The sequence below is a fragment of the Xenopus laevis genome, chromosome 1L (genome assembly GCF_017654675.1).
Source record: "Xenopus laevis strain J_2021 chromosome 1L, Xenopus_laevis_v10.1, whole genome shotgun sequence".
Taxonomy (NCBI): Eukaryota; Metazoa; Chordata; class Amphibia; order Anura; family Pipidae; genus Xenopus; species Xenopus laevis.
This window is the reverse complement of record NC_054371.1, coordinates 91,410,127-91,436,876: the sequence shown is the minus strand read 5'-3', so window position 1 is coordinate 91,436,876 and position 26,750 is coordinate 91,410,127. Positions and strand designations below refer to the sequence as shown.

At 38.3% G+C, this 26,750-nt stretch overlaps 1 protein-coding gene across 2 annotated transcripts; it reads left to right on the top strand.

Annotated features, from left to right (window-relative positions):
* Window positions 1–919: 919 nt before the first annotated feature.
* On the top strand, window positions 920–26,750 carry hsd17b13.L (hydroxysteroid (17-beta) dehydrogenase 13 L homeolog). Of its 2 annotated transcripts, none has more exons than XM_018226030.2 (7): window positions 920–1,219; window positions 12,359–12,466; window positions 18,266–18,397; window positions 21,249–21,355; window positions 21,620–21,757; window positions 24,725–24,841; window positions 26,124–26,750. In XM_018226030.2, the coding sequence occupies exons 1-7, from the start codon at window positions 1,010–1,012 to the stop codon at window positions 26,212–26,214; spliced, it is 903 nt and encodes a 300-aa protein (XP_018081519.1). In that variant the 5' UTR covers window positions 920–1,009; the 3' UTR covers window positions 26,215–26,750. The 2 variants fall into 2 exon arrangements, with proteins under 2 accessions (XP_018081519.1, XP_041447207.1); XM_041591273.1 differs by lacking the exon at window positions 920–1,219 and adding an exon at window positions 3,421–3,616 and having other exon boundaries at window positions 26,124–26,229.

The window sequence follows — 26,750 nt, the reverse complement described above, 5'->3', positions numbered from 1 at the left end:
TAGATCAGGGTTCATATATTTTTGGTGTTTCATTGTTTAAGTGTTTTTCTTTGCTGAAGCCATGGCATAGTTCTTGTCTGGAATATTTATCTAGAATTTGTTCCAGAGTCCAGACCTGTTTGTATCTCTTTGTGAAAGTGCATGAATTAATATGGTTGGGTACTATTATGGACTGTGAGCAAAATGAACTAGAATCTAATCTAACCAAGAATAATGCCAAGAATACCAATACCAAGACTAATAAAATTTGTGGTTTCTTTTCTCTCTAAAACTCTAAAAAAATATAGATTTATAAAGTGTAAAAATAACAAATAACTCGAATACAAAACTTTGGCAAGTAAAAGCAATCACAAACCTATAGAAGTCAAGAGCTGTGCCGATCCTATTGGACCTTTTTTTTAGCCATTCTGATTTTTAGAGGTTCTCAGATTTTTTTGATAGTACCCCGCCCCCTTATGTGGCCCTCCACATCAAAGTCTACCTGCTGTGTCTGCTTACCATGTGTAAAATTTAAAAGGTATCACAGCAGAGATTAACTGGCCCCTGCATAGTTTAAACCTCAAATTCAGACTGTAATCCCCTGTATTCACACCTGTGATCCCCCTGCATTGTTTACATTTGTGACACCTCTATTGTTTATATCCCAGCTCTCTGCCTCTCTCTGCCACCCAACCACATCAGTGATGTCATTGACGTGTATACGCACGTCGCGCAGCGCGTCACGCACCAGGGCGTGATGTAATGTTTATTCATGTGCAGCTTTAAGGCTTGAAGGCAGTTCTACCTTTTTTTTCTTGTTTCTATATGTATATTGAAATATATACAAGGGTGTGTGCAGTGCATTTAATATTTAATTGCATGTACATGATATTCTTGTCATGCAGCTTAATTTAACTACATCAATTACATTATTTGACTGGAGATATTCTGGCTTCTGTACGGGTTTACTTAATAAAACAAGAACAGTAGCAGAGAACAGGGAGTGCATATCAACTGGACTACAGTGAACATGAACATCATTTTAGAATATACGCGTCTTCTTTTCATTGTAATTTATTCATATCTAGAATCTTTTGTGAAATTGTTCCTGCCATTGAGCAGAAAATCAGTTGCTGGAGATATTGTGTTGATTACCGGATCAGGACATGGCATAGGACGCAGAACAGCTCTTGAATTCGCCAAGCACCAAAGCATTCTTGTATTGTGGGACATCAACCAGGTGAAGTGGAATTAAAAATAGTTCTAATCTAGACTGAAAATTATAACTTGCATGTTTGTAAACTTTGCATTGGAGTCATTGTATCAAATCTGCATTATTGATACAGGTGACATTTTGTGTTGAAACTAGAGGTTTTGACTTGTGTTTGTTTTGACTTGATCCCTGTTGTACAAAGTACATTAAGTTAACTTGGGCTAACATTTATGTTTTCTGATACCATAACAAAAGAAGTGGCTTAAAAAAAACTTTAGGCAAAGTTCCCTTTTCCTTTAGCTGCTTCAGTTTCCTCTTATACTCCTAAATATATTGTTGGGTTGGATTAACTGGTGTGTGATGAATTTGACCATTGTGTACACATGATAACTACACTGGTGGAAGAATGATAACTTTTTTCTGTAAATCACAGAACCTACAATATATAATTGAACCATAATGTACTTGTAATTTTGGCTTTGTTTTGTTGCCAGTAATTCATTATGCAATACTGAACTGCTGTTTAGGAATCATCAAGCATTTGACTTTCAGTGCCTGAACTATGTAATGTTTAACAAAGCCAGAATGGTAAATAAATAATTGACTTGTTAAAGGATAAGTAAACCTTTAAAACAAGTGAATGTAAAATGAATGAGGGGGCTATTCTAAGCACTTTTGTCATTTACATTCATTATGTATTTTGTTTTTATTCCAAGATATCAAGGGATACATGTACTGTTAATATGAATGAAATTTGTTACAACAGCGCCACCTGCTGGTCATTTTTCCACCAGTCTGACCAACAAATAGTCAAGGATGTTGTCAGGAGAAAGAAAGAGGCTGATGTTCTTCTGCTTAGGAAAGATGTGAGAAAGGTTTCTAATTTTATTCCTAAGCAGAAGAACATCAGCCTCTTTCTTATATATATATATATATATATATATATATATATATATATATATATATATATATATATATATATATATATATATATATATATATATATATATATATATATATATAATATATATATATATATATATATATATATATATATAAATATATATAAATATATATAGACAAATAGAGTGGATTCAACCAGACTGTTCAATCACTCTGCTTCCGTCCAATGAAGCCAAGAGCACATGACACTTTAGTCTAACGCAGTGGGTTGCTGCAAAATAAGTGGTTTTATTGAACACTTCATGTTTCGAGTGTAGCTCTTTATCAAGTGATATATATATACAGGTATGTTTAAATATCTATAATTTCTACCAGTATCTAGTCTATAGTAACTTATATAATACAGTAAAACAAAATGTTTATTTTTTTCTCTTTTGTTCTCGGCATCATTATTTATTTATGTTTTGCAATTTTATCATTTATGTCCCTTTTAAGTTACTTAATACTTTATCTGTCAATAACATATGTGCTACATTGTCAGCAAGCAAAGTGAAAGCCTGCTAACAACGTAGCACATACATTTATAGTTTGCAGTTTACCACTAAGGTGAAGTTTAAAGGGACTGAGACAGCACCTGTATCTCCTTTTACAGTGAGAGGATGCTACAAGATTATTTGCTAGTTGGGGGAGACATGGCTCACCCACACTGATAAAGAGCTGATCAGCTAGGCTGGAAACTGTTCTAAACCAAAGGTCTATGCATTTGGGCAATTTTATTATTTTAATGATTATATACTGGTCTTATGTTGGAACAGAAACCCCAACATGTAATAAAAGGCACAACATTTGCCCTTGTTCCATTGATTTGAATTCAATTAGCCTGTGTGCGGCCACACACAGGCTGAGGTCAACCCAACTACTGACCTCAACTTCAGCTCCGCTGTGTGTGACCACGCACAGACAGACAGACAGTATTCAAATCGATGGAGCAAGGGGCACTGGCTGCCCCCTTGGCTACACAGCAGCTTATTTATATAAACTATAGTGGTGTTTCTGAAGCAACCACACTAGTTTTACCAGTGCAGAGCAACAGTACATTATACTTTATTTACTTTGATACACTTTTTTGTTGTTACTGATCTTTGAAGTAAATCAGATCCACCTATAGCTTTTGCTGTTAATTATTGTTCATAGACAAACTTGGGTGTAACCAGGGAAGGGAGTAGACCAAATAAGATAAATATTAAATATACAGCACAAACTGTTCATTTCAGTTTGTTCAATATCATTTATATTTACAGATATTTTAACACCCTGAATAGGGTGCATCCAGGGTTGTCTGAGTATTATGCTTAAATGACAAATAAACTTTTACTGTCTGTGCTAGTTCAGAAGTAATCCCAGTAAATAAATATGGTGCTCAAACTATGGAGCATCCAGAAGAATAGACACTTTTCAAACAGTGAACAGCTCTTGAATTTGACAAGCACCAAAGATTTTGTTTTGTTGGACATCAACGAGGTAAAGTGGAAGTAAAAATATTTCTAAACTAGACTGCAAATTATAACTTGCATATTTGTAAACTTTGCATAGGAGTCATTGTATCAAATCTGCATTATTGATACAGGTGATATTTTGTGTTCAAACTAGAGGTTTTGACTTGTGTTTGTAAATGAGATCCCTGTTGTACAATGTACATTAAGTTAACTTGGGCTAACATTTATATTTTCTGATACTATAACAAATAAAGTGGCATTAAAAAAAAAGTTAGGCAAAGTTCCCTTTCCTTTAGCTGCTTCAGTTTCCTCTTATACTCCTAAATATACTGTTGGGTTGGATTAACTGGTGTGTAATGAATTTGACCGTTGTGTACACATGATAACTACACTGGTGGAAGAATGATAACTTTTTTCTGTAAATCACAGAATCTACAATATATAATTGAACCGTAATGTACTTTTAATTTTGGCTTTGTTTTGTTGCCATTAATTCATCATGCAATACTGAACTGCTGTTTAGGAATCATCAAGCATTAGACTTTCAGTGCCCCAACTATGTAATTTTTAACTAAGTCAAAATGGTAAATAAATAATTGACTTATTAACTAAAAGTTAAAATAAAGATCCCACAGTGTGCCAGAGCAAAATCACACTGCTTTTTTCCTTTCTATGGGATTTTTAAGAAATATTTATCAATGGGTAAACTCTCAATTTCATCAGTTGATAAATATGCCCCTATAAATCTCATACAAATGCTGCTTGTACTTTCTTTACAAATATATATATATATTTATAATACACAAAAGCCATGAATATCTTGTAAATTATATCCTTATAAACGGTGAGTACAGATGTCATCAGTTATAAACGGTGAGTAGTGATGTCATTCTTGTCACATGATTCACTGAAACTTGTGTATTATAATAAATAAAGTACCCCCTGTTGCAAAATATGAGGATATTAGAAGTTACCTCGGAGTTCCATGACCTGTATAAAAACACTCGGCCTTCGGCCTCGTGTTTTTATATGGTCATGAAACGCCTCGTTAACTTATAATATCCTTATAATTTACAAGAGGGGTACTTTATTCACTATATATTTCATATATATGTAATATAATTATATGCATAACCATATATAGATAGAGAGAGATATATATATATATATATATATATATATATATATATATATATATGTTTAAATATTATTTATTTATGTTTTACAATTGTATCATTTATGTCCCTTTTGAGTTACTTAATACTTTATCTGTCAATAACATCTGTGTTATATTATCAGCAAGCAAAGTGAAAGCCTGCGAACAACGTAGCACATACATTTATAGTTTGCAGGTTACCACTAAGGTTAAAGGGACTGACACAGCACCTGAATCTCCTTTTACAGTAAGAGGATGCCACAAGATTATTTGCTAGTTGGGGGAGACATGGCTCACCCACACTGATAAAGAGCTGATCAGCTAAGCTGGAAACTATTCTAAACAAAAGCTCTATGCATTTGGGCAATTTTATTATTTTAATGATTATATACTGGTCTTATGTCCGAACACAAACCCCAACATGTAATCAAACGCACAACATTTGCCCAGGTGCAGTAAGGTTATGGGCTGTTGTCAGTGGCTGTTGTCAGCCGGCATATTTTTTGCAGGCTGAGAGAAGTAGATCTGCTCAGTGCCCCTGTTCCATTTATTTGAATTCGATCAACATGTGTGCGGTCACACACAGGCTGAGGTCAACCCAAACACTGACCTCAGCTTCAGCTCCGCTGTGTGTGACCACGCACAGACAGGATTCAAATCGATAGAGCAGGGGCACTGGCTGCCCCGTGGCTACACAGCATCTTATTTACATAAACTATAGTAGTGTTTCTGAAGCAAACACACTAGTTTTGCCAGTGCAGAGCAACAGTACATTATATTTTAATTACTTTGATATACTTTAATTTTTTAGTGTTACTGTTCTTTAAAGTAAATCAGATCCACCTATAGCTTGCTGTTCATTATTGCTCATAGACAAACTTGGGTGTAACCAGGGAAGGGAGTAGACCAAATAAGTGGTGATAAATATTAAATATACAGCACAAACTGTTCCTTTCAGTAAGTTCAATATCATTTATATTTACAGATAACTTTAACACCCTGAAAAGGGTGCATCCAATGTTGTCTGAGTATAATGCTTAAATGACAAATAAACTTTTACTATCAGGGCTAGTCAGAGCCGGGCCAACCCGGGAAGGCGCCCTAGGCAACCGCAACCGCTTGCGTGAAAATACGCACCGGCGCGCATGCGCGAAAATACGCACCGGCGCGCATGCGCGAAAATACGCACCGGCGCGCATGCGCGAAAATACGTGCATGCGCACAAGCGCATTTAAAACTGAAATTACCGACGCCAGTCAGGGAGAAACAGGACCGGACACGGGGTAGGCGACAGAGGGGGAACGTGCCTAGGGCGCAAAGCTGAGGGGGCGCCAGGCACGTGTCTACTCTGCCTACCCCTAGTTCCGGCCCTGGGGCTAGTATATAATAAATCACAGTAAATACTCATTAGAATAATACATTTATAAAATGAAATAAATATGGTGCCCAAACTATGGAACATCCAGAAGAATAGACACTGTTCAAAAAGTGACAATTCACATTATATTTAATACAGTGTTATTCCAAATAAGTTGATTTATGCAGAACTAGTGCATGCAACATTGTGAATAATTGAATGGCAAATGCTCCCTCCAAATAGGACATCACGCTTCTACACATTTAAATGATTTTTGACATCCTTTACATTATCCTAATCCACATTCTTAACGTTAAGACCTTGCTTATTGTGGAAGTTAAGTGTGACTATGACCAAGAGCACTCCAACCAGCACAGCATTCCTGTGCTTAAAGGAATTGTTCAGTGTAAAAATAAAAACTGGTTAAATAGATATGCTTTGCAAAATAAAAAATGTTTCTAATATAGTTAGTTAGCCAAAAATGTAATGTATAAAGGCTGGAGTGATTTGATGTATAACATGTCAGTCAGAACACTACTTCCTGCTTTTCAACTCTCTTGGTTTACACTGACTGGTTACCCTGGCTACCAGACAGTAACCAATCAGAGACTTGAGGGGGGGCCACATGGGTCATATCTGTTGATTTTGAATCTGAGCTGAATACTGAGGATCAATTGTAAACTCACTGAACAGAAATGTACCATGTGGCCCCCCTTCAAGTCACCGACTAGCTCAGAGTTATAGAGCTGAAAAGCAGGAAGTTGGATTCTGGCTGTTTTATTAGACATCTGTTCACTCCAGCCTTTATATATTACATTTCTGGCTAACTAACTATATTAGAAATTTTTTTTATTTTGCACAGCCTATCTATTTACACAGTTTTTATTTTCACACTGAACAATTCCTTTAAGTAGTAAATAATCCAAACAGTAATCACTGTATATCAACGACACAAGAGCTCACAATTCCATACAAAGGTCTTAACCAATGTGCAAAGGAACCTTTCCCTGCCACTGTCTCCTCCCTAAGGTGCCTAAATATATTGTGACTTAATCCCTATAATTTTTCCTATAATACTGGAGGCCAATTCAAAAACAGGAGGCCAAAATGGTGGTTATTTTAAATAGTATTACTGCTAACATGCATCATCCAGACCAGTGTGTTTTTGTTGTTAGCACTTTGTATGGAATTGTGAGCCGGTGTGGCGTTATATACAGTGATTACTGTTTGAATTGTTTACTACATTTGGTTTTGAATGAATTAACACCCTGCCAATGTTTCCCCATACATCATCATAATGAAAAGGTGTTATTTAAGAGGGTTAATCTATCTAGGTTGGATTAATACAATAATTATTGTTACTTAGCGTTATCCCAAGTAGATTGACACCATATCAATACATCAAAATATTTTTAACTGTTTTTAGCCCAATTCATTTTTTCTCATTTTTAAATTAAATGTTAAAAGTTTTCATTTGCTCTAGCACATGATCTTTGCTGAATGAGTGGCAACATGAATGAGGAAATTAATTAACATAGGGCACTGTATTCACTGGATGCACTCTATATTTAATTAATTAAGCATGAATTTTTGAGAGTTGTCTAATCTTTCACGTATAAATGAAAGTGACCAACTTCTTTTTTTGGAATTACACTTACACGGATGGTGTGACAATAATAACTCTTCTGGTGGTTCATTTCTTCTGGATAATTTAAAGCAATATAACGTTCTTCTACCAACCAGACAGTAGACTGAATAAGAGACTTGAAGATGAACTGGGGGAGTCTGACTAGAAAGATAAGCAAAAAAGTAACAATAACAGTATAATCAGAGAGCAATCAATCTTTGGCTGCTTGTGTCAGTTGATCTTTTTGAAAAGTGGAAAGAAGAAGAAAAGAGGAAAAGAATTAAAAAAGTATAATAAAAAATAAAGTCCAGTTAAAAAGAGGCTAAGAACTGGACATTTTTCAACAAAATAAAGCTTAATTAAGGGGGGTATAGGTTCACAAGAGGAAGGGGGTAAGGGGTTCACAAGAGGAGATGGTTATACTCCCTCTTTACAAATCATTGACAATCTATAAAATGCAGTGCAGTTTTGATTCCCTGTCCTAAAAATCATATTAATGAAATAGAGAAAGTCCAAAGAAGATCTACTAATCTGATAATTTATTAAGCCTATGGAAGGTTTCAAGTTATGAGAGAAGGTTGGCTAAGTTAGGGTTGTTTACACTAGAAAAGAGGCAATCACAATATTACAGTCTGTATGAGTCAGCGCTAAAAGCTAGGAGAAATAAGAATGCAGCATAAAGAGAATCTAAGTGTAGTGGGTTGTTGGAAGTTGCAGTTTCACACTCTCCCAAAATTCCACTATAAGGTGCTAGATTCATTTTTATATCCACCACGTGCCTTGCTTAGAAGTTGGGTACTTACAAATGTTTTAAGGCTTTAAAATCATTCAGCTATAACCAGGATGAAGTACTATGTGGCTATTCAGTGTTATTTCATGATTCCAAAATTCAGATTAGCAGTAGCACGAGGACCTTAATTTTTCCAGCAGATACAGTGTTACTCTACTTGGTCATGCTGTATTCATGAAGGGGGAGCTAGAGCTCCCAGAGAAGCCACTTCCTTGTTTTATATATATATATATATATATATATATATATATATATATATATATATATATATATATATATATATATATATATATATATATATATATATATATATATATATATATATATATATATATATAGCACCATGGAAAGCCAGCACTCTCGAATAAGAAGTTCATATGCCTGGGTGCAGTATCAAAACTATTATCCACAGAAATCCAAAGGATCCGCACTCACAGGTCTTATGCGTAAAAAAGATTTTATTACAAAGCTTACAGCCTAACGTTTCGGCCTCCTCCGAGGCCTTTCTCAAAGTGTATTGGTCACATACAGGAAAGCAATATATACATAAATTGGCGGGAAACTGCAATGATGTCATGTCATGATTAGCATAACGAGATAATTAATATTCATATGTGAAATCCCACTATATACAAATTAAACCAATAATGTATTAATATATTATCATTATCACTTCAGTAATTCATATAGCCCAACAACTCATGAGTAAAGTTAAAAGCAGGTTAAAAACAAAACACAATGTAACCCATATCTAAATCCCAAGTTAAAATTACTTTTTATACTCTGTTACAACAGTTTTAAGGGTTACTATGTTGCAGAATCTTTGAGGATGTAACTATTATCCATGGTCACATTTCACTTGTAACAAGCTCGATAGAAAGCCTAATGTCCTAGATTTGCCTTCTCTTTAGTCGGTCTATAAAAAGCGGTACTATAATCCCAGAGGGTTAATCTACTCGCTCCCTAATTTTGGACAGTGTTATCTACCCACAATGATGTAATATTTATATAATCCACTATTCCCCTAGGGACCTCCCATAACCACCCGTGTCCCGATCGCTGTCCGTGTCATGCATACTTATATTTGTCAAGGATGTATCTACAAGATAAGGTTCCTCGTTTCTTAGGCTTCAACCCACCGCGGTATTAACCCTTATGTTACTACCCAGTACTATAGTAGAACAAAAATCCCCATACATAAATCCCACTGATGCGGTGATATCATAATTTTAAATGATTAATAATAAAATAATAATACAATTCATACAAATTATAATATACAAGTGCCCATAAATAAATCCAATTACTAAGTGGGTGACTGAAAAATAAATATCCTTATATATAAAAATAAATTAAAGGATCTATAAGAATAAACAAACATTTACGTGAACTAGATATCGTGATAAAACTGACATATCTTAATGCATATAAAAAACTTATAAATCAAATTTCCGATTCATATTGTGCAAGAGTACTCTAAGCCTTTAGAAAATCCATGTGTATAGCCCATATTCAAAGGTTCATTACAAGGGTCTACCCACTTTCCACATTGGCTGAGTACCTTCCCTGCACAAGTGATTTCCCCTTACCCACAGGTGGAGAACCCTCCCTATACAAGTGATTACCCAATATCCAATATCTTCCCTGCACAGGTGACTACCTATGATCCACACAGGCTGAGAGCAAGGGATCTTCGGCCCCGCAATGGGGAGCGCCCCGGGGCTTGCCACATCGATGGGCCCTGTCGCTCTCTGTATAATTCGGGGGAACCAGAGTCGCGCCATTTGTGTGTGGATCGTGAAATTTAAAAGTACCGGGTGAGGACAGCTGAAGCGTCACTTTGGTAAGGCGCTAATGTGTTTTTCGCTCCTTGATGTCTGCAGACTTAGTGAAGCGCTGCCTGTGGGTGTTTTAATCGTTGAACAAATATGGGAGCCGTTTGGAGAGGGTCCGACCCTGAATGGGATCATTTAATACATCAGTTTAAGATGACAGCAGGCTAGCCGATCGTAGTGACCACAGAGTTGTCCTCGTATAGGATCATGTTCGGTTTAACACACTAACTGTTTGCTTTGGTGACGGACCATGGATCTCGCAGTACCCATGTTACTTGGACCCTTGTAATGAACCTTTGAATATGGGCTATACACATGGATTTTCTAAAGGCTTAGAGTACTCTTGCACAATATGAATCGGAAATTTGATTTATAAGTTTTTTATATGCATTAAGATATGTCAGTTTTATCACGGTATCTAGTTCACGTAAATGTTTGTTTATTCTTATAGATCCTTTAATTTATTTTTATATATAAGGATATTTATTTTTCAGTCACCCACTTAGTAATTGGATTTATTTATGGGCACTTGTATATTATAATTTGTATGAATTGTATTATTATTTTATTATTAATCATTTAAAATTATGATATCACCGCATCAGTGGGATTTATGTATGGGGATTTTTGTTCTACTATAGTACTGGGTAGTAACATAAGGGTTAATACCGCGGTGGGTTGAAGCCTAAGAAACGAGGAACCTTATCTTGTAGATACATCCTTGACAAATATAAGTATGCATGACACGGACAGCGATCGGGACACGGGTGGTTATGGGAGGTCCCTAGGGGAATAGTGGATTATATAAATATTACATCATTGTGGGTAGATAACACTGTCCAAAATTAGGGAGCGAGTAGATTAACCCTCTGGGATTATAGTACCGCTTTTATAGACCGACTAAAGAGAAGGCAAATCTAGGACATTAGGCTTTCTATCGAGCTTGTTACAAGTGAAATGTGACCATGGATAATAGTTACATCCTCAAAGATTCTGCAACATAGTAACCCTTAAAACTGTTGTAACAGAGTATAAAAAGTAATTTTAATTTGGGATTTAGATATGGGTTACATTGTGTTTTGTTTTTAACCTGCTTTTAACTTTACTCATGAGTTGTTGGGCTATATGAATTACTGAAGTGATAATGATAATATATTAATACATTATTGGTTTAATTTGTATATAGTGGGATTTCACATATGAATATTAATTATCTCGTTATGCTAATCATGACATGACATCATTGCAGTTTCCCGCCAATTTATGTATATATTGCTTTCCTGTATGTGACCAATACACTTTGAGAAAGGCCTCGGAGGAGGCCGAAACGTTAGGCTGTAAGCTTTGTAATAAAATCTTTTTTTACGCATAAGACCTGTGAGTGCGGATCCTTTGGATTTCTGTATATATATATATATATATATACTTTCTTTTTCCTTCACAAGACCTATGAGTGAGAACTTTTTTGTTGTATATATATATATATATATATATATATATATATATATATATATATATATATACAGTATATACATATATCTCAACTTTTCAAATGGCCTTCATTCAATCAGGCACAAAAAGGCAGATGGTACTGCAATTAAAAACGCTTTATCAAAGATTTATGTGGAATGAACATTAGTTATAAAATACCAATTTACTGAACTCTATTGTACAAATTTAATCCATGAACTGACCGACCGACTGACTGACTGACCAACTGCCCTCTTGGGAGGCCAATTGGAGAGGCTGCATATCAACTGGGAGTTAGGCAGATTTCTTTTAGATGAAAAAGGTTAAACATGAAGAATATGTGTCTTTATCGTTGTCATCTACTATGTGACTATGCTAATATGTTATGTTCACTGGTTTTAAAATAATTTTAAATGTAATTGTATCTATCTACAAACAATCCATATGGTTTCCATTTTCTGCCAAGGTCCAGTGTAACCTGATTATTAAATTGCCATCAAGTTAGACTTTTAGAACATATTTATCTTTCCAGAAAGGTGTTGAGGAGACGGCAGATGAATGCAAGATATTGGGAGCTACAGCTCATGCCTTTGTTGTGGATTGCAGCAACCGGAACGATATTTATAGGTGCGCTGAAAAGGTGGGTGAATAGTTTCTTAACTTACATGCAGGGCAGCCATCAGGGGGGAGAGTTGTAGGGGGCCCTGCCACGTCACACGTTCTTGATTAGCCGGGCGCCCCTGCTTTCTGAGAGATGCTGACTTCGGGAAGGCAGGGAAGGAGCACAAGGGGAGGTATCTTCTGTCCATTACTTCCCCTTATTGGTCACTGAGTTTAAGTCCTGGTTGAGCTGCTCAGGGATTGGATAGCTGAGGTTTGAATATCTCCTCCAGCTCATCCAATCACCATGCAGCTTTACCAGGACTTTAAATTCTGTGACCAATAAGGGAAGAAAATGTTGTCACTGGAAGAGGATGCAGCCACCCGTGCTCCCCTCCTCCCTTCTGTAGTTGGCAGCTCACTGATATCAGGTGGGCCACACTAATGAAGTAAGTGTAACATGGCAGGGCCCCCCTAAAGGTAACCCTTTGTTGTCCCTGTTGTGTGGTGGGGCCCTGGGCACCAATTTTTTTTTAAACTTCTGGGGGTGCAAGTTTTTTTACATGGACGTTTAAGGGGGGCCCTAGCCACCAATTTTCTTATAACGTGGGGGGGGCCTGGCCACCAATTTTTTTCCCCATGTGGGGTCCTAGCCACCAATATTTTTTAATGGGTGGGCCCTGACCACAAATGTTTTTTTCAATGGGGGGGCCCTGATCACCAATATTTTTTTATTTTTTTTATTAACATGTGGGAACCATAGCCACCAATGTTTTGTTTTTTCAGTGTGTGTGGGGGGTGGACCTGTGGGGTGGGGAGGGCGGTGGGGCTTGTGGTGGGCGCAGCCCAGGAAATTTTTTCGTATGGGGCCCTGTGATTTCTGATGGCGGCCCTGCTTACATGTGTGCATTATTTTAAACTCTTTACAACTATCTGTAGATATTTACAGAAAACACACTATAGGTATAGATCAGAAGATCTTGAGTATGTAAAAGCAAACATAACATGATATAAATTATATGTTGGTTAAAAGGGGTTGTTCACCTTTGGAGTTAACTTCTAGTAAGATGTAGAGAGTGATATTCTGAGACAATTTGCAAGTAGCTTTCATTTTCAGTCTTGTTGGTAGGATCCAAATAACCCCAGCAACCATGCATTGATTTAAATAAGAGAATGGAATAGGAATGGGAGATGGCCTGAATAGAAAGATGTGTAATAAAAAGTAACCATAACAATATATTTGTAGCCTTACAGATCATTTGTTTTTTAGGTGGGGTCAGTGACCCCCATGTGAAAGCTGGAAAGAGTCAGAAGAAGGCAAATAATTCAAAAACTATAAAAAAAAATAAGTAATTAAGACCAATTGAAAAGTTTCTTAGATTTGACCATACTATAAGTTAACTAAAAGGTGAACCACCCTTTAAGTATTCATTCTGGGGGTATAGTTTTCCTTTAAAATGCACTTTTGTACAGTTGCGTTCAGTGCCACTAAGTCCTTCCTGCTTTCAGTTCCGAATCAAATGCTGCTGTGGCTTTGTGCACAGGGTAAGCCTGTTGCTACCACCACCTCCTGACCCCCAGTATTGAAATACAAACGGGCTGCCACTTAACAGCCTCGGGGGCAAGAGTCAGGTTAAGGGACTCAGATTTCTCATGATTAATAGTTAGACCAGAAATGTCCCCGGATTTCCCCAACAAATCAAACAGATTAGGCAGGGAGGTTAGGGGTTGTGTCGCAAGCATCGTTACATCATCCGCAAACAAGGAGATTTTGTGATGTAAACCATTAACTCTAAGGCCATGTATATTAGGATCAGAGCTGCCAGTGGTTCAATGGCAAGATCAAATAATATGGGTGACAGTGGGCACCCTTGTTTAGTGCCCTGATGAATACTAAATAATGAGGACTGGTATCCCATCACTGTTACATAAGATGAAGGGGATTGATACAGCGATTGCACCCAAGTTTGAAACTTCTGCCCAAAAACCCCATAGATTAAGTACATAGTATAGGTAAGACCAAGACAGCGTGTCAAAAGCTTTCCTAATATCTAACTTCAGTAATAATAGCTTTAGTGGAGGTCGTCTGGGCCTTAATGAATCAGCAGTAGAAGGCGTCTGATGGCATCACTAGCTTGTCTTCCTGGGATAAACCCAACCTGATCCTTGTGTATCCACTGAGGAAGATACAAGTTAAGCCGAATAGACAAAACAGATGACAAAATTTTAATATAGTTATTTAAGAGCGATATGGGCCTATAATATTAACAATTAGTGTGGTCCATTGATGGTTTGGGGATAGTTATAATTTTCGCAGTTTGGGATAGGTGGGAAAACCGAGAACCATGCTGAAGAGAATTAAATAGCTTTGATAAGTAGGGGGCTAGAATTAAGGCAAATTTTTTATAATAGGTAACTGAAAACCTGTCAGGACCCGGGGCCTTCCCAGATTTAAAGTGTTTAATTGCTGCAGTAACTTCCTCAATGGTCACATCAGATTCTATAGTTGCAAGCTGGGAATCAGTAAGTGTAGGGAGGTTATACAATAGTTTTTTGTATTGGGCAGAGGTTGGGTTTCCTACGCTAGAGTATAGCCTCTTATAATATTCTGCAAATTCCTGCGCAATTTTTGCAGGGTTATTTGTTATCCCTCCAGTTTGTTGTTTAATGGGGTAGACAAGTATTGTACGAGGGCTATTATTAAGTTTTCTTGCAAACATCCTACTTGGTTTATTTGCGTTAGAGTAAAATTTCTGTTGCGACCAACGAAGGGCCTTTTTGGCTTCATGAGTGAGGGCCAGATCTAAATCTAAGTGGATTTGATGAATTTCCCCTGTTAGGTCTTGTTCTGGATTATCACTCTGTTTCTGCATCACCTCATCTAATTGCCGGGCAAGATTATCTATCACTAACTTGCGTTGTTTTTTACGTCTGGAACTCAGTTGAATAAATCTACCTCGCAAAACTGCTTTATGGGCTTCCTAAAGGGTAGTTATTTGCGAAATAGAGGTTTCGTTCTCCTTAAAGTCGTTTGTTAAGGTGGACTCAATATCTGACGCTATATCAGGAATCATAAGTTATGAATCATTAGGTCCACTACCCTCTGGCCGTCTGATTGTCTATATTAATTTGAAGGGAAACTGGGGAATGGTCTGACCATGGAACATTTAAGATCTTTGCAGCACATATTTGAGGTGTGTAATTCTGCGAAATGAATATATGGTCAGTGCGCGTATAAACCTTGTGGGGATATGAGTAATGGGTATAGCTCTTACTATATGGATGTTTTTCCCGCCAAACGTAATGAATGACGTTCCACTATTCGTCTAAATTGGCAGATAGAATGAATATTAGAAATTTCAGATGTAGAAATTGGAGTAGCTTGTCTATCCCATCCTGCGTCTAGAATCAAATTTGAGTCTCCACATATAATAAGACCCCCTTCTTTACCCGCCTGACTCTGTTGAATTATCCTGGACAAAAATAAAAGGGGATTTTGGTTGGGTGCATAGTACGTAATAATAGTATACCTAGAATCCTGAAGTAGTAGTTTTATTTGCAGAAATCTACCCTCCGGGTCTGCAACTACGTTTTCTACTACAACAGGTAGCCCGGCTCTAATAAAAATAGCAACCCCTTTTGTTTTAGTGGGCCCCCTAGCCAAGTGAAATAAAGGGTATCTATGGTGAAAGTGCTTGGGAAAGGAGGCAGCAGAAAAAAATCGTCTCCTGCAAACATACAATATCTGCAGCAATTGAATTGTAAAAAGAGAAAGCTTTAGCCGTTTGGAGGGTGAGTTAAATCATTGCACGTTGTGCGAATTATAGAAAGGTGTTTTTCCTGTAGCCATAGTTTGTATCTATCAGAACCATGATTCCGGGGGTATGCAACCTGTGTTTCATTGTGACTATCAAGCATTCTCCTGTCAAAATTAGGGTATGGTGGCGCTCAACGTAATAAAACAAACTTAAAAAATCAACTAAAAACCAATTAGTCCTAAATAGACTAAACACTAGGGCCTTAGCACAAACCCTACATAAGGCCGGCAAGTTGGAGGGGCATAACACAGAGAACTCCACAGCATATCCATATGAGGCAACAATAAAGTAAACAAATAATGCAAAGTTATAAACAATAAAAGAGAAGATAAGTAAAGAGTAAGCATATGGCATAATTCAGGGAGAACCATAGAGCGGGTGATGACTAAACCTTTCAGCCGCGTGCTCCATATTAGGATAGTGTTCCTGATGAGCGACTGTGGGGTGGTCATGCAAAGGTAGATTCTAGTTGTCCTAAGTCAACAGAATTAAATATCTCCAGCGAGGGGACGTCTCCGCAGTCAAACTTGAAGTTCAGACCTAAGGTGGAAAAAAATGCAGGTGTCCTGGATGCTCCAAATTAGGGGCCAGCGGCCTACTAACTAGTGTAGCAAATGATGAATCCATCAGGTCTCCCATTGAGAAGCTCTCATGGCCACAGGCTTTGGTCTGACTGGTCCCATCATCTGCCATATCGGTGTGAGCTTTCTAGGAGGTGAGGTTTGTGGGGTCGAAGGATGTTGCCCCACTAGATTTAGCTTAGCCAGAGTGGCAAGACCCTCCTCTGGAGTGTCCATAGTGTAGGATCTGTTATTATAAGAGAAAGCCAGGTGAAAAGGGAAAGCCCAACGGTAGCGTACCTTATGGTGCTGGAGAATTTTGGTAAACGGCTGCATCGTGCGTCTCTTTTGTAGAGTCGTAGGCGAGAGTTCTGGATATAGTTTATAGGAATGAATGCGAAAATCCAAGGAACCTTGCTCCCGCGCGGCTCTTAGTATTTCAACCTGTGTCTGGTGAAAATGGAACCGTATAATAACGTCCCTGGGGGGATCCCTGCAGTGCCCGATGTATACGATCAAATTCCAATCTGTCTTTGGAGATATCTGGGAGCAGGCCCAAAAACAGTTCTGTTAAATCAAGCCGTAGATCCGTTATTGTTTCAGGCAAGTCTCGCACCCTGACATTATTACGTTATTATCTCCACCATATCCGTTCGGGCCCCCAAGTCCTGAATCTGTTTGGTGAGGTCATCAGTAATTCTCTTTGCCGTTACTACCAACTCGCTCTGCAGCATTTGATGAAATTTCCCTAGTAATGCATCGGCATCCAAAACATCCTGCAGTGGAAAAGACTGGCTCAGACGAGGCCGACATCGAATCACTGTCCTGCGACGCCATGACAAGCAGCGGCGCCATCACTGGGTGCGGTTGAGTGAGATAGGCCACAACCGATGGCACACTCTGCGATCTATTACGGCTCTGTGTGGATGTATTTCGCCGATGGCGATTTGCCATCAGGGGCTGGTAAGGCTCCGGTAGCCTTGGAGGACTCTGTGGCACTCCCCAGTTTACGATATATTGTCTGATTCCATGAGTTTCTTCTCAAGTGTCTCGGAGCAGTCTCAATGTGCAGCCATCTTGGCTGCATCCGACACGCCCCATGGGTGGTTCATGTTTAAATTAATTTTAAATAAAATAAAAGTAGGCAGATCCAAATTATGGAAAGATCTCTTATGAGGAAAACCTCAGGTCCCAAGCATTCTGGATAATAGGCCCCATACCTGTACTATTCCATGGAATATTAATTATCTGCCTTACCTAAAATACTTTGAAGCTTCCATTTCAAACCTAAATTACAAAGAAGAAATTTGTCCTAAAATACTGGCTTAAGTGTGATTCATTTGTTGTTGACCATAATACATAATATACTAGAGCGGTATTAAACAGTAACAATGCCTCTGCATCTGTTTTAGATATTGCAGTATACCACTCCATTGCACTACTTTTTTCTGTTTCACAAAGGTCAAGCAGGACATTGGAGATGTGGATATTCTAATAAATAATGCTGGAGTGATTTTTGGCAGAGAATTCCTTGAGCTCCAAGACCATCAGATTGAGAAGACATTTAGCGTCAACATGCTTGCTCACTTCTGGGTTAGTACTATGCACAACTATTTAAGTTTTTTGGAAACCCCAGACCCTAGTAAAAATTACCTGTTTCCTACATATATGCTTAAAGGACCCTCAATTCACCCTGTATATCCTTAAAAAACCCCAGCTGCTGGTGATTCTGGTGTCTCTGGTGTTACACTCCTGTTCAAAGTAAATACATACATGTTAACTCCCCTAGTTTCCCAAGGATTTGTCCCCATACTTCTGTAATTATAGGCCAAGTATTTTATAAATTCCCGTCTCAGTCCCAAGTGCGAGGCGAGCAATTTCTAAAATGCGACAGGTAGAATTGCCACCTGGCTGGTATTTCATCACCCAAGCCTGTAAAATACCAGCCAGGCCCGTGGGCAGAATTTAACATTTTCTAGCAACATATTTGCCATTAATTAATTTGTAATCACCTTTTATTATGCCCCAAATTCCTGTCCATTATCTCTTCCACCAACATGCCAAATTTATTTAGCATTAGTCCAATATGTCCACACACTCCCTTCCACATCATCACCTTGCACCTATCACCTGTCCATAGCTGAAACATCCCCCTCCTCTATTGCATAGCCGGCATTATTCCTTGAAAAAGGCAACCCTAGCATCAGGGACATGTGCATATGTTATACTGTAATCGGTGATGCCACAGGAGACCATGTCCAATTCCAGATGCTCTGAGTTAACATGTTTGTAAATGCAAACATCAATGCTTCTGCACTTAGTGCTGGTGTTTAAAGTAATCTTCTTCTGACAATACATGAGATGCAAATGAGTACAATAGAAACAAAAATTAAAAAATTCCTGTGTGAGCTGTGCCTGTCGATTTCCATTAAATTCAAGGGCAAAACATTTATTTTCCGGTAGAATTGTATGCCACAATAGAAACCACTTGATGTATATTTTGAAATGGGATTAAATTAATTTGATACCAGAGTAAAGCTGGAATTGGACATGGCCTCCTGTGGCATCACCGATTACAGTATAACATATGCACATGTCCCTGATGCTAGGGTTGCCTTTTTCAAGGAATAATACAGCAAAAACAATTACTGTAACCTCACCCACTCTATTATATTTCTATATAACTCTTACTTAGACACTAAAGTGTCTATGATAGAGCAAGTCCTACTGATGTCTTAATGTTCCCTGACTTTATTAAAGAGGCTGCAGTCCTGATATTGACAGCTCAGGACGCAGTCCAGGTTTCTTACGCTAATATCCCGCATTTCCATTTGATTCCCTGCACTGACACCAGAGAACAATGCAACGTTTCTGAAACAAGAGATAAGAGACTTTTGGCAGAGAGCTCAGAATACTATGTACTATGTGCCTGTACTTAGATACACTTGTAACTATTGACATAAGCAGGTCTCTTGGGAAAACTGAGACTTGCAGCTTTAAGGGCAATTTCCCCTTAATTATCCAAACTGTAATAACACAATAAACAAGGCCCAAAAACTCCCAGAAATGTGTTCAAACTTTCTATAACCTGCCAAATTTTGTGAAATGGACATGGTATTTAAAGGAACAGTAACACCAAAAAATTAAAGTGTTCTAATATAATGAAAATATAATGCAGTGTTGTGCTGCACTGGAAAGGTTTCATGTTTGCATCAGCTACACAGCAGCTTGTTTATATAAACTATAATTGTGTTTCTGAAGCAAACAACCTAGTTTTACCAGTGTAGGGCAACAGTACATTATATTGTCATTCCTATAAAACAGTTAAAATTTTTGGAGTTACTGTTCCTTTAAGGGATGTGGTCATAAAATGGGTGTGGCAAGACATTTTTGCCGCTCAACTTGCACCAGAACTTTTTGTCCCTCATTCCATTTTTCAAAATTTCAGGGGTATGAAGTTGTACCAACTCATTCCAAATAAAGAATATTTTCTGGTAGGTCCCTAGTATCCCAGCATAAAAGATAAGCTATGTGCAACAAAAATATTAAAAAGTCTTGTAAATTTTTAAAATACCCTGTCTCATAAAAACAAACAAAGATAGCACAACATAGCACAGCACAGTGAATAATATATCATATACTTATAGGTATTTGGTTTCCACGGGGTGAAAAACTACCATATAACTGTTTTTGTAGCAGCATCCGGTGTTGTAGAGGTAATAGTTGTTATATCTCATATTTCACAGTGTCACTGGGTGCCTTTAGGAAGTAGTTCCCAGGGGTACTACCAATCAAAATCAGTCTATATGACATGATATTAGATATCTCCTTTACAGTTTCTCTATACCCCAATCCAAAATGTTAGGCATAAAAACATTTCAAATTAGTGTTATTTAGGCAAACTGCATTCTAGGGTGAATCTGACTCACAGCCAGATAAATCGCCTAATTATTGTTACACCAAGCTCAGTCTGTGGCAATGCGCATTCAAACACTTCCGAATTTTCAACACAGTAGTGTCTGCATATACTGTAAGACCCTTTTCCATTCCTGTGCTGGACTCCTCAACAACTTTTTCATCACAAGAGGGTACTCTCTTTATTGAGGCCTTGTTGTCCCAGGCTCCTCAGCAGACATCCAGATGGGTCATTAGATGGAAGCCAAAGAGGAAGAGACCAGGGTTCCCAGTCACTATATCAAAGTTGAACAGGAAATGGTCATACATTATCTAGGCTAACAGGGCAATAACTATCCCACCCAGGTAACTATGGATACAGATACTGGAAGATAGAGCAAAAAAAGTCTAGTAGGGATGGACCTAGCCACAGGAGAAAGTAACCCAGATTCTTTGGCAAGAAATCAAATTTTGAGTCAAAATTTTCTGTTTTCTCTTAGCGTCTACTGATTTATGTGTTATTAAAATGCATCTTGTTTTTTAATGCAAGACTGCCAAGTCCTTTTTGCCAGCCATGATGAAAAATAATCGAGGACATATTGTTACAGTAGCATCCGTAGCAGGTCAAGTTGCCGTTCCATATTTAGTAGACTATTGGTAAGTATTTCCAAAGTATATACCCATTACATTCTTCATGTGTACAGTGAATTTCTTTTCCCCGCAAACCTTTGTCTATATAAACAAATATGTTGAGTATCTGTATTACTATTAATGGTAACACTTCATATAAAATGAGCATGCACTGACTGGAGGTTGAATTATAATGCATCACTAATTGCATTTATAAATATATCCATTACAGACATGCTGCACTGCTTGACATATTATATTAATAGCAGTAAATGCATTTTTTGGTTACAGTGCGAGTAAATCTGGAGTGATTGGATTTCATGAAAGTTTAACATCAGAACTGAAAGAATTGGGAAAAGATGGAGTTAAAACCTCTTGTTTGTGCCCAGTCTTTGTGAACACTGGATTTGTTCAAAACCCAAGTACAAGGTAAGTAGCACTTGTGCTTCATTCAGAGGCCTCAGTGTTTTAAATCGTTTCCTTAAAAATTACAGGCAATGCTACCTCTTCTTTTGCATTTGGTTCTATGCTAAATGGTGGCTTGAAAGCCAGAATAGAGCAAAGATATAAGACCTCTAAAGAAACATAAGCAATAAACAATAACAATCTAGTATCACAGTCTGCTTTATTTATAAATGTTCAGAATGAAAGTAGTAATTTTCAGAAAGTATGTGTCCAACATCCATACATCGCACAAGGTGCAGAGCTCAATATTCGTGGACACGAAGCAGCTCTGTTCTTAACTCCTGCCATAGGAAGTGCATAAGATAAGAAATGGAAGTGTTGAAGCCTACACTCCACCCTACACCCATACCTTATGAATGGAGCCCTGTCAAACACAGATGCTGACAGCAGGGGAGGGTGAAAAGTTAAAAAAACAGTGGCTTGTGTTTGAATTTTATACCCATATTCACTGTCTAAAAATAGTCAGATAGGGAATGTATTCGGCAGGCATGGATTCGCAGCAAACTTCCGTACTTTGCCACCTGTGAAATTTTTCGCAAAGCTGAGGCAAACATTTTCCGCAGAAGAATTGGCTGCAACAAAAAAATCACACATGTAAAAATTGTCGCGTTTTTGACGCCCATTGACTTTAATGCATTTGGACAATAAAGTCTCAGAGACAAAAAAGTTGGCAAGACAAAATTGACGCTGAGAAAAAAATTTGACGCCCATTAACTTTAATGCATTTGGAGTGAGAAAAAATTGTTGCGTGTAAAAAAAAAATTTTGACACCCATTGTTTCACAAATTTTTCACCATTTTGCAGATTTTTTGGAAGTTTCGCAAATTTTTCAGCGAAGCCACCTTTGTGCTATGCAGAAAACTTCAGAAAACAATTACCTGAGGAATGCTGTTTATTGCACTTTCAGGCAGTTCTTAAAGTTATCAACGGGTTGCTGCTGAGCATTCTGGACCCATGTTTGGGGAAGCATTAGCTTACTAAACAAGCCAGCATTTTTATGTATTTTTATGTATTTTCTGCCCTCCCTGCTCAGCCCTCCACCTTCTTTCCTCAGCACTCCCCCCTCAGATCTCTCTTTTCAGCGGACAGTCTTATCCATTTCTAAAGTGGTGAGCGAGGGCGGAAGGAAGAGGACTGAAGGAAGAGGACTGAGGGCGGAAGGCAGAGGACTGAGGGAGGAGGATGGAGGACTGAGGGCGGAAGGCTGAGGGCGGAAGGCTGAGGGCGGAGTTCGTATGACTGACGGCTGAGAAGGGAAGGTAGAGGACGGAGGTGTGACTGCAGATTTGGACGATGAGAGACGGTAAAAGCAACCGATGCGCCATTCCGGCATAGGACATCTCATGAAGGACAGTTAGTTCACTGCAGGATGTTTTAAAATGCTTTCCGTAAGCACTGATACTGCCCGCCTCCTTTAGTTCCCTGCTTTCAGCGAGGCCAAAAAGAAAACCAAGGAAGGAGCTGCTTATTAACCCTTAAACACTGTGTTCTGCAGCCTACTCACCACCCTCTCACCCACACGGTCAGTGGCTCTGCTTTTGTGTCTCTGGATGATGTGCTGGCTACTGGTCCACTTTCCAGTCAAAGCCAGAGATCTGTGAAGGCAGTAAATCATTTAAAATAACTGTGCCATTCTGCTATGAGTTCTATTTATACATGTATTTATACAGTACATGAACTTGCCACTTTGCCATCTTTATGTGAGCTCTGGGGATATTTATACATGAACTTGCCACTTTGCCATCTTTATGGGAGCTCTGGGGATATTTATACATGAACTTGCCACTTTGCCATCTTTATGTGAGCTCTGGGGATATTTATACATGAACTTGCCACTTTGCCATCTTTATGGGAGCTCTGGGGATATTTATACATGAACTTGCCACTTTGCCATCTTTGTGTGAGCTCTGGGGGTATTTATACATGAACTTACAGGTGTGCCATCTTTGTGTGAGCTCTGGGGGTATTTATACATAAACTTGCAGCTGAGCTTGTGTGAGCTCTGGGCGTATTTATACATGAGCTTGCCACTTTGCCATCTTTTTGTGAGCTCTGGGGGTTTTATACATTAACTTGCCATCTTTGTGTGAGCTCTGGGGGTATTCATACATGAAACTGTCACTTTGCCATCCTTTATATTTAATAAAAATCGCCAAACTGATATGATCCAATTGATGGTAGTGTCAGTAACAGAATGAAGATGCTATACGTATGCAAGTTGTACTACTTTATATATTATATAAAAGCTTTGTGGATTCTGAAACCAAAATATTGGTACAAGTAACTTGCCTACTTGCCCCCCCTCTGGAAAATTTTCTGCGGACAGCCATGTTTGGGAATTTAGACATTTACAATTTGGTTTAATTAAAAAAAAAAAGGTTAACATTTGAAATATATCTATCTCCAAAGGTAGTCCTGTACAAAGCTGCTTTACTCTGTCAGCCTGGGGACTTCTGATATAGTCACATCACGGGCAAAACCCCTTAGTGAAAATGCCCCTTCTTCCCGCTGCCCATGCAATAAGTGAAGCAATGATCAATCCCTCACTCTGCATGTAAGGTCACTCTGACGTAGGCAATCCCCCTGGCTTGGGCAGACAGAAGAGACCTAAGGATCTAGGCAGTTCTACCATCCCGGTATACAATATATTTTTTGAAAGTAAACCCAATTTTAAATATTGTTTAAATTACAATATTTATTTGTTTTGGAAAAAATGGTCTAAAGGTGGACATCCCCCTTTGGGCCTTGCGATTCTAAACTGACCAATGACAAATAGTTGTTGCAAAGTTAAACTTAATGCATTATTACATTTTTATTATATTAATTTGTATGAATAATTATTTACAACACAAACAGAATATGCTCATTATGATAACTGACTGATTTTTTTATTTATTTATTATTTTTCTCTTTTTTCTGCTTCTTTTTCAGGGTCTGGCCTGTGCTTGAAACTGAGGATGTTGTAAAATGCCTAATGGAAGGAATACTAACAAATAAGAAAATGATTATTGTACCTTCCTCAGTGAAATACTCTTTAATACTAAACCAGTAAGTTTTAAAACTGGGGGGGGGAGCCTAAAAGCAATGTTATTACACATTTGCTATATGTTTTGGTGATGCCCCTTTGTACTCAGTAGCCCTACTTGTGCCACTGATTAAATTTTTAGTAGGGATGCACTGAATCCACTTTTTTGGATTCAGCCGAACCCCCGAATCCTTCGTGAAAGATTCGCCCGAATACCGAACCGAATCCAAACCATAATTTGCATATGCAAATTAGGGGTGGAAAGGGGGAAATGTTTTACTTCCTTGTTTTCTGACAAAAAGTCATGGAATTTCCTTCCCCCCCTAGTTTGCATATGCAAATTAGGATTCGAATTCGGTTTGGCTGGGCAGAAGGATTCGGCTGAATCTGAATCCTGCTGAAAGAGGCAGAATCCTGGCCAAATCCTGAACCAAATCCTGGATTCGGTGCATCCCTAATTTTAAGTAGCGTAACTACTGGGGGTGCGATCTTACCTAGGGCTGCGCCCACTTGAGGTGCATATCACGGGCAGCAGGGCAGGGAAAATGTCATTGCATATGTCTGGAGGGTGGCAGGCGAGGCAAGGGTTGGCAGTTTAGGGTCCAGGCCTTGGCCACAGCTAGGTACGCCACTGTTATGATAAACTAATGCCACACTCATATTAGCATTGTTGCCAGTTGTCACAATTTATTCCCTCAGTACTACAATAAATGGCTCCGTCATAGCTGATTGGAATCATATTAAAAATGTAGCATTAAGATTTATGCAACAGAGTTTGTCCCACTGTCCCACCCAGAACAAATGCCAGGGTTCTGGTCATGGCTCAAGCCAAGACGAGATTTCTGGGCAGACAAGGGAAATGTATGACCAGGCCCGTATTTCTACTTTGGCTGCCACCAGCAGGTCTCCAACAAGTGTGCCCCACCATGAGCCTGCCCCCCCTGGCGAAAGTGCCCCCACCCTTCACAAACACACACAGACGCACATGCACAACCACCGTCCACTGGGGACTAGGTGCACAGTAGTGTGTCCCCAGTGCTTCCGATAATATTTAAATGCGGCTGGGCACCGTGTCGCCCCTATAATATTGCTCCCTAGGCCCGGGTCTTCATGACCTTGCCACAAATTTGGGCCTGCATATGACAGGATCAGGAAATAGACCTATGTTGGGCAGGGAACATTGTGCGTGGATCCTTTAAATATTTGAATTTCGCACTGATGCTGCGCCATGAATAAAAAGACGCACACAGGCACCCCAATACATAGCAAGTGATTTTTTTTTATCTGTTTCTCTATTTTCCACAGTTTTCTTCCCGAACGAGTCATTGCAGCTCTGACCCAGATGCAAGATATCCAGTTTAGTACTCCGTACAGACATGACAAAAAGGAGGATTAAAGATATTAAGACATTTATTAATGTTTCATATGAAATATTCATGAACTTCACACATTTATTATTATTGTTATTAACCTTCAGAGGAGCCTTAAATATTTTGGGGTCCATTAAATTCTAGTTATGCCATCATTACACAAGAGTTTTTGGGTTAGCAATTTCTGATACTTTCTTTCTTTGCTTGAAACCTAACACATGATTTATGCCAAAATTTTTAGATAATAATATGCCTTCTCTAATTCCTAAGACAAATTTTATCTCCCATGAGAAAAAATTATTGACTACTTTTTTTCTAGCTGCTTCTAGGAAAGCTTTATTTAATTTCTGGCTACAAAAGGAACCCCCCCTCACCATCGGACTCCATTTCTTATATTAACCAGCTTAGTTGGCAAGAAGCCTTAATAACTAAAACTCAAAGAAGTAATTACAAAGATTCTTTTAGGCAGATTTGGTCTCCTTATTTTGAAATGTGTAACTCTACTACTGGCGATCAAATAAAGCGGTTTCTTCAATTGTAAGAAGATCTATCCAGCATTCCA

What these genes read in the sequence shown, in the direction of transcription:
- hsd17b13.L (XM_018226030.2), top strand. Translation starts at nt 1,010, where the DNA reads ATGAACATCATTTTAGAATATACGCGTCTTCTTTTCATTGTAATTTAT. An exon ending in TTTATAGGTGCGCTGAAAAG is followed by an intron (nt 12,467 to 18,265) that starts GTGGGTGAATAG and finishes TGTTTCACAAAG; the next exon opens with GTCAAGCAGGACATTGGAGA. An exon ending in CCATATTTAGTAGACTATTG is followed by an intron (nt 21,356 to 21,619) that starts GTAAGTATTTCC and finishes TTTTGGTTACAG; the next exon opens with TGCGAGTAAATCTGGAGTGA.